General features: G+C 31.8%; 1 protein-coding gene across 1 annotated transcript; it reads right to left on the bottom strand.

Moving 5' to 3' along the window:
- Positions 1 to 952: 952 nt before the first annotated feature.
- LOC107058698 (uncharacterized) lies at positions 953 to 2,012 on the bottom strand. Its single transcript, XM_015304722.1, has 2 exons — positions 1,689 to 2,012; positions 953 to 1,528 (listed from the first exon to the last, which is right to left on the bottom strand). Exons 1-2 carry the CDS (start codon positions 2,010 to 2,012, stop codon positions 953 to 955), a joined length of 900 nt encoding a protein of 299 aa, XP_015160208.1.
- Between the last annotated feature and the right edge of the window lie 6,587 nt (positions 2,013 to 8,599).

Genomic DNA, 8,599 nt, shown 5'->3' with positions numbered 1-8,599 from the left:
TCCTTCAATGCCTTTGTCGGGCACCTGTTGAGGATGTACACCGCTGTAGGTACTGCTTCTGCCCAAAAATATTTTGGCATCCCTTTCTCATTCATCAAAGTTCTGGCCATTTCAACAATTGTTCTATTTCTTCTTTCAGATACACCATTTTGTTGAGGAGTGTACCCTGCTGTAAATTGCTTCTGAATGCCTTCATTTTTGCAGTATTCTTCAAATTCTCGACTTGTGTATTCGCCTCCCCTATCAATGCAAATGGTTTTGATGCTGCAACCTTTTTGCTTCTCAACAAGGGCTTTAAATTTCTTGAATGTAGCAAATGCTTCTGACTTTTCTTTCAAGAAATAAACCCAAGTCATTCTTGAAAAATCATCAATAAAGATTAGAAAGTACCTTTGACTTTCAAGAGATGGAGTCTTCATTGGTCTGCAAATGTCGGTATAGATTAGTTCCAAAAGTACATTTGCTCTCCAAGACATCCCTTTTGGAAAAGACTTTCTATGTTGCTTTCCCATTATACAACTTTCACATGGATCCACCTCCATATGTATTTCAGGAAGGCGCTGCACCATGTCTTTTTGCTTAAGAAGCTTCAAACCATGAAAAATTCAAGTGACAAAATCTTCTGTGCCAAAGTCATGAATCATCTACAACTTGATTTTTTAATGCATTGTAATGAAATTGCAAAGGAAAGTTTCTTTTTATCATCTTTACTTCAACAATGACTTGATTTGACTCAATTTTATCATAAATCCTGCAACAATTATCTCTAAACACAAGAGAATAGCCATTTTCCATGAGTTGACCAACTCTAAGCAAATTTTCTTCCAAGTCGGGAACATAAAGAACATGAATTTGCTTACCGCTCCCTTTTATGGTGATTGAAATGGTACATTTACCTTTTGCATCAACTAAGGCTCCATTCCCCATTCTCACTTTAGTAGTGATGCTATTATTAATTGAGAGGAAAGCCTTTTTCATCTCCAGTCATGTGATTGCTACAACCACTATCAACATACCATTCATTGCTTTTTGTTGAAGTATCAGATTTAGAAGCAAAGAAAAGGTTTTCTTCCCTTTCTTCCTCTCGTTTTTCACAAAAAATTGCTTGCTCTTGTTTCTTGTGCCAGCAATCCTTCTCAATGTGGCCAAACTTTTTACAAAAGTTACATTGGGGCTTGCCTTTGTGCCAATATTTTTCTGCAGTATGATTAGTCTTTTTACAAACTTTACAAAAACGACTAGAACTTTTCTCACTTTTTTCTTCAATCTTCTTTGAAGAACCATCACGATCCTGCTTCTTTTTTGGATTGTAATTCTTCTTTTGTTGATTTTTTGAGAATTTTTTAGGATTCTCATTTGTTCTGAACTGGAAAGCCGTCTCTTTGGGTTGATCTTCATGAAAAAATCTTCGCTTCTCGTGTGCACGAAATGATTCAACTAGCTCTTTGATGGAAAGCTTGGAAAGATCTTTCGTCTCCTCGGTGATAACAACAATGTACTCATACTTTTCTGTGACACTAATTAGAATCTTTTCCACAAATTGTTGGTCAGAAATTGTATCACCATGATTTCTCATTTCATTAACAATATTCATGACTCTTGTGCAATATTCATCTATTTTTTTAGATTCTATCATCTTCAAATTTTGAAAACTCTCTTCTAAGAGTTTGAAGATTTATAGTGCGTACATTTTCGTCACCATACACCTCAGTTTTCAGAGACTCCCAAGCTTGTTTTATAGTCTCACAAGTAGCAATTTTTGCAAAATATGCTCTTGAGACTCCCATTTGGATTTTGCTTAAGGCTTTTGCATCTTGACTATACTTAGCCTCAAGATTTTTCATCTCTGCTGCTGTAAGTTTACCATCGTTTTCTGGCTCTTCAAAGCCATTGAAACAATAGTCTACAAAAACTTCAACTTTCAAATGTGTTCTTATTTCTATCTTCCAGTATTCAAAATCAGTTCCATAAAAAAAATGGAGTAAGAACAACTGAAGAATCAGCACCTTCATTTGTTTTGGATGCCATATTTTTCTTCACCTAACCCCATATTAAGAACGAAAACTTGCTCTTGATACCAATTTGTAGTAAATATAGAAGGAGAATACTATCTTTAGAGAATGCTCAAGTTTTATATAGGCCACTTGAGATGATTACAATCATCAACTACATCTCTATTTATACTACTAATAATGTAAATCAAAGGTCTTGCATAAATAACTAGATACATGTATCACAATTTACTAGATACATGTATTACGAAATTTTAAAAGACTTTCTTGAAAAACTAAGAGACAATTTTTGGGGAGACTAAACAATTAATGTGGATGCATTAATTCCAACAATGTCTTGTTTCCATCCCTAGATATATGGTTAAGATTGATATTCAAAAGGCCTTTGATTCAATTGTTTGAGACTTTTTGAGGTCGGTATTACTGGAGTTTAGTTTCCCTCACACATACAACTAGTTATGATTTGTGTTTCTGTCACGATCCAAAAATGGATGTGATGACACTCATCTTATCCCACCAATTAGACAAGTCAGCCTAAATTCAAATATAACGATAATATGTGGAATACAATGTCAACTTAATTAAACCCCCAAGTGCACAAGCCTCTAACGTATTACACTAGAATTGAAAGAAAACATAAGTCTCAAATGATGTTGTCTCTAAAATAGAACAAGATCATATATAGGAGTAAGAAGGTTCGTTGAGACGACAAACAACTACCTCACAAATCTCCACATGAAGCCTCGGAAAAGAAGAGAATAAAGCGTATCACAAAGATTCGGGCTAGTAACCTACAAAAATGTAGAAGCAAGGGGTGAGTACCAAACCACAAGGTACTCAACAAGTAAACTTCTAAACAGAAGCTAAGGGAATAGAATACAGGTACTCCTTACACCCCAACCAAACCTCCACCACTACAACCTACATAAAAATCAGTCCAACCTAATAGTTTACAATTTACATAGCACACATCTCAACAACAACACTCTAACAATTACATATCCTCAACAACAAGCTCAATGTTCATCAATCACAAGTTCCACAGAATGGCACTCACAAGATCAACAACGCAAGATCAAGTTCACCAATAATAAAGATGTGCAAGACAATGAAATGCAATGTCAAGTATAGTGATAAATGTCTGATCTAATGATACACACCCGTTGTCTCTCAGTTCGGGACCCATGATGGACATATTTGTCCATGCATCCATCGTGGCGTGCGACACGACCCTCGATAATAAAATTCGTCGCAACGTGTGACACGTTTCTCGATAATAGAATATGTCGCGGCGTGCGACACGTCCCTTGAAAGATAGTATCCGTAGCGGCACGCGACACGTCCCTCGAAATGGTACATCCTCTTTAATTTCTTATTCTTACTCAATCCGCATAACACTTATCACAACCATGTCTCAGAACCAATGCAAAAGACATGTTCACACCATGTCTGAAGATAACAAAGTCATGTGTTTTGTCTACTTCAGGATGTATGAAATGATGCTTGTTGCACTCACTCCAAACTACCACATTGCTCCAGTGTATGAAATGATGCATGTTGCAAGGAAGATCCAATTGACTTGTAATACAAACATATGGTTAGTTTTCATAGTTTTTAAAACTTATGGATATAAATCATATTTTTTCTAAAAAAATAAAATATGTTTTCCAAATACTATGGCCAAACACACGATGAAATTTCACTCATATTTTCACTCAAATAATATTTGAAAATCTATGGTTAAACGATTGTTAAGTCAAAGTGTAGTACAGTAAAATACTAAAAGAAAGCTACGGTAACTTTTCTCTTCTTTTATTTGAATTATTTATTCAACAGATAGTACTGCTACTCCATTTCATAGTGGAAAAATATAATGATGCCCGACCTTGAGATTCTTCAGTCTTCTACTGGAATAAAGGTGCATGCATGACCCTCTCATTATAAGGAATCTACTTTGATTAGTTATTTCTTATAAAAAAAACTTTTATAATCAATTTTTTAGTTAAGAATTTAATTGATGAGTTTAAATTGTTCGATAATTAGGTAAATGTGTTAGAACATCAACATCAACATATTAAGTATAATTCTATAAGTAGGATTTAAAGAGGATGGTGTGTGCGTACACAAACTTTATCCTTTTCGAGTTTCCGTCATGGAGTAAAGAGTGTTTTCGATAGACCTTCGACTCAAGAAAATATTGCAAGTTAGAATTATTTTGTAATTAGTACTCCCTCCGTTTTAATTTATTTGTCTGGTTTTGATTCAACATGATAGTTTAAAAAGGTAAAGACGGTTTTTGAATGTTGTGATCTTACACTAAAAACATGTAAAATGTACCATAATGCCCTTTCTTGTACTGTTAAATATGTTAGGTAAAAAGTTGAAATTAATAAATTGTCAAAAAAACATATATCTTTTTAAAAATATTAAAAAGAAAAAGACAAATCAAATTATATGTGTTGACAAGAGAGCATATAGCATGAGAGTTGAACGTGTAAAGCAGTTGGGTAATTTGAAGCAAAAAACACGTGTTTGCAAAGAAAATCAAAATCGTATATCTTCTTAATAAATTATTAAAGTAAGAAGAGGGGGTGGGGGAATAAATTATCTTGTAATATATGTCAAAACTTGCGTTCACACATAATTAACACATTTAATGATCATAGTTTATAATACTCATCGTCCATTATTTTATAAATTTTCATTTTAATTTGTCACTTTTGATATATTTTCAAAAAGTAAATCTTTTTTATATTTTATTTTTAGTATTAATTATTTATTAATTTCTCAAACTATTTTTTAATATCTAATACTAATTAACTATTAATTAATAGGGATAATGTGAGAAAATAATCATTTTTATGTAGATTTTTGATAGAATTTATTACTAGGTTAATCCGTTGAAGTTATTTTTATTTATGCATTCTGATAGATAATTTATTTTATTTTCATTCACAAATCGCAGGTTTATTGCTGAAAAGTTATTTATTATTATATTCTAAGTAACTTAATAACGTAAAAAAATTTATACTATCATATAATTTATATTATATATATAAATAAAAGTTAAACTCTAATATACCAAGTAAATATATATATTTTCTATTAGAGTAATAATAAATAAAATAATAATACATTAATTTACATAATCTCAAAAATTTGATGCAAGAGTAGATATAGAGTTCACATTATATTTCTTTAGATAGAGGGTTGTCATAGTTTTAGCTCAAACTCAATTATTATTTTAAAAGTGTTATTAAATAAGTATAAATTATTAATTTCGAATCTACCAACTTAAAAATGGTAATCCCTTAACGTTTTCAGCTTAGATAAATCTAAAAAAGCGTGTGAAACGTCCTTTAAAAAAAAAATCCAATTCAACGATCTAAAATAATATTAACAAGTACATACATATCTTCTACGTAATTTCTACTTTCTTTGATTTGACAATCTCTTTCCTAAAGGGTGCAATTAAGTCATGCTATTCATACAGCCCCCCACTTTTGACTATTCATAAATACCTTTTTTCCACAACCTTATATATAGGTACACCAAAACCCCCTCATTGCCTCATCAAACTCATCAACTATATTGTTCTATACCCAAAAAATAATAATCAAAGAAACAAACTAAGTCAAGAATCCAAGTAGAAAATAGTTGTTACATTCAAGTTAATTAGATATGAAAGCAGAAGGTTATTTGTTGTCACTCAAGATGCTAAACAAGAATAATAATGAAAATATCAGCGCGCCTAAACGTGTTAGCAATGTTGGTGGTTCTCAAGATGAAAATAATTGTAGTACTAAGACATCATCGTTGAGGTTGAGATTCAAGAATTCGTGTTTGAGGAAGAAAAAGAGAATATACAAATTGCGCAATTGGTTCATTGACTCAATTTTATTCAAGATTGCCTCTCTCTTTGAAGCAATTGTTATGGTTTCTACCTTAGCTTTCTTCTTATTCTCTTATGGTTTTCGTATTTGATTCGTATTTATATTTTTATATATATTCTCTGTAAACCAAGGGTTCATTATTATTGGACAAAAGTTGATATCTAATAGGGGTATAAGGTTCATTTGATTTATTAATTTAGTTTTCTTTATTGATATTCTCATGTTTATACACTAGGATTCCCATTTTGCCGTTTAGTTTTTCGATTTAGATATTTTCAATAAAATACATAATTCAATAAATAAGTAAATAACATATATAATGAGATTTTAACATCAAAATATGAGATTTTGATTGGTAAATGGTAAGATTTTCAAGAACTCAAATTTTTAGCTTAAATGGAGATTTTGACCTCCAAGTAGGTCCCTTTTCAAAATAATTTTTCACCAATGAGTTTCTAAAGTTTTGAGTATTGCTTTCAAGTATTAAATTTCGGATTCAAACTTTTCCTTTTGAAATTGGGTTTGAGTGAGTTGACCCATTGTGCTAAGCAATTGATGTGGGTATTGTTGTTTCCGGAAAGTGATTGTGGATACTTGCTTGTATATTGATTGATTTAAGACAAGCGATCTCCTAAACCTTGTATTCTAGTAGAATCGTGTATTCCCTTTGTTGTTTGTGTATTGGAAATAATGGGGATGGGGTGAAAGGTTAATTGTCCACTTGATAAATCTTAATGGATAGAAAGGGTTGAAATTGAAAAGGTTATGTGATGAACAAGATGATGTGAATTGCCTTGTTGTGACCCTTATTGATTGATTGATGAAATGCTTGATAGCATAAATGTGGACTTGATTTGCATGAATTATTGTCTCTTCCATGTGGTGTGATATTGCGTGTGTGCATTGATGGTTGAACACTGTGATGTGGCATGTGATGTTTATGATTCTGAGGTCATCGCCGGTGAGTGCTATTATTCCTAGGTCATTTCCGGCAAGTGTTGTGATTCCAAAGTCATTTCCGGCTAGAGGATTGATATAAAACCGATGGAAAATGGTTCCGGCTAGAGATATGGTACCGATGCTACTTGATTCGTTTGATTGTTGAATTGTGACTATTGAACTGTAATTATTGAGCCTTGCGAGTTGTGCATTGTAGAACTGCTAGGTTGGGCTGATTTCTGTGAAAGTTGTAGTATGAGGAGGTTCGATTGGAATGTAAGGGGTATTCAATTTCTAGGTAGATGCCTTGTTTATTAGGTTGCACTCCTTATTTCTACACTTGTGTAGGTTCCGAGCCCGGTTTAGCGTGATCGTCCTTCTTCTCTTACCTTTTTAGGCTTATCAAAGGACTATCGAGAGTAACTTTTGTCATCCCGGCGGGCCCTCTTTTCCTTTTCTTTAAGCTTTGTTCTAATTGAGAATCAAAGATTGAGATTTGTACTTATTTCTTAATTTCACACTTTATGTATTTAGTGGTTTGTACACGTGACAACAAGATTTTGAGGGTTTTAATAGAAAAAATAAGTTTTTCTGTTTTATCTTGTTCTTGCTTTATTATTTTCCGCATTTCTTTCATTTTCGTTGGGTTGAGACTAACTTGTCTTGGTGGGAATATACAAGTGTCCTCGCGTCTATGTTTGGGTCGTGACATCATCATAGAGTAGTTCCTTAAATCATGATTCATACATGTGTGAGAAAACTATTGACCAATCAAGATTTCTTAATATGTGAGAAAACATTTCACAATTCATGCATATGTGAGAAAACCTTTCATCGATGATTTTCTTAAAGGCAACCTTAATTCATAAAACTTAAGCATATAGCATGAGAGTTGAGTAATTTGAAGGAAAAAAATGTGTTTGCAACAAAAGTAGAAATTCATATCTTCCCAATAAATTAAATTAGGAAAAAGGAATAAAGAAGAATAAATTATAGTGTTGACACTATACATCTCAACTTAGGTTAGTACATAATTAACACATTTAATCATCGTTTATAATGTTTTGAACCTGTTATTATCATTTCAAAGTATATAGCCGCTAATAGTACTTATTATTATTATTATTATCAACAAATTAAAGAGAGGGTCTCCATAGGCAGATTTTTGATAGAATTTATTACTAGCTAATATCCCCAAGTTATTTTTATTTGTTAATTTATTACATAAGATAAATTTATTTTATTTTCAAAATAAAAATCTCACTTTTTATGAAAATTATTTATAACTATATTCTAGATAACTTGATGATATAATAATTTTTTTAAAATATATATATTAATCTATGATATTACAAGTAAATATTATTTTTTTCTATTTGAGCAACAAATAGAATAAAGATATATTAATTTACACAATCTCAAAATTTTGATGTGAGGGCAGATATGGTAAAGTTGATAATATAAGATATAACAGTAGTTTTTGTTGGGAAAGGCAAGGCACTATCAAAGAATGCTCGGAAGGATAGCAGCGGAAAAATATCAAAGTCTAAACTTTCCCTTACAATTTGAATCAATAGAAGAAAAAACTAAATCAATCAATACGAAGAATCGACAACAAGTATATCAACCAAACAAAAACAATAAGATAAGAATAAATCAATCACACAAGACACAAAGATTTACATGAAAAACTCTTCGATGTGAAGAGTAAAAAATCACAGGACCAAAAGCTCCACTATAACCCCAAGAGTTGCA

This window comes from Solanum tuberosum, unplaced genomic scaffold (genome assembly GCF_000226075.1).
Source record: "Solanum tuberosum cultivar DM 1-3 516 R44 unplaced genomic scaffold, SolTub_3.0 scf00606, whole genome shotgun sequence".
In the NCBI taxonomy this organism is placed as follows: Eukaryota; Viridiplantae; Streptophyta; class Magnoliopsida; order Solanales; family Solanaceae; genus Solanum; species Solanum tuberosum.
The sequence above is the reverse complement of the archived record's forward strand: the minus strand, read 5'-3'. Positions and strand labels throughout refer to the sequence as shown.

Excerpts from the sequence above, each read along its gene's own strand:
- LOC107058698 (XM_015304722.1), bottom strand. The coding sequence starts at position 2,012 with ATGAAGGTGCTGATTCTTCAGTTGTTCTTACTCCATTTTTTTTATGGA. Across the intron at positions 1,529-1,688 it reads AGGTGTATGGTGACGAAAAT|ATTCTAATTAGTGTCACAGA; the intron begins GTACGCACTATA and ends TTTGTGGAAAAG.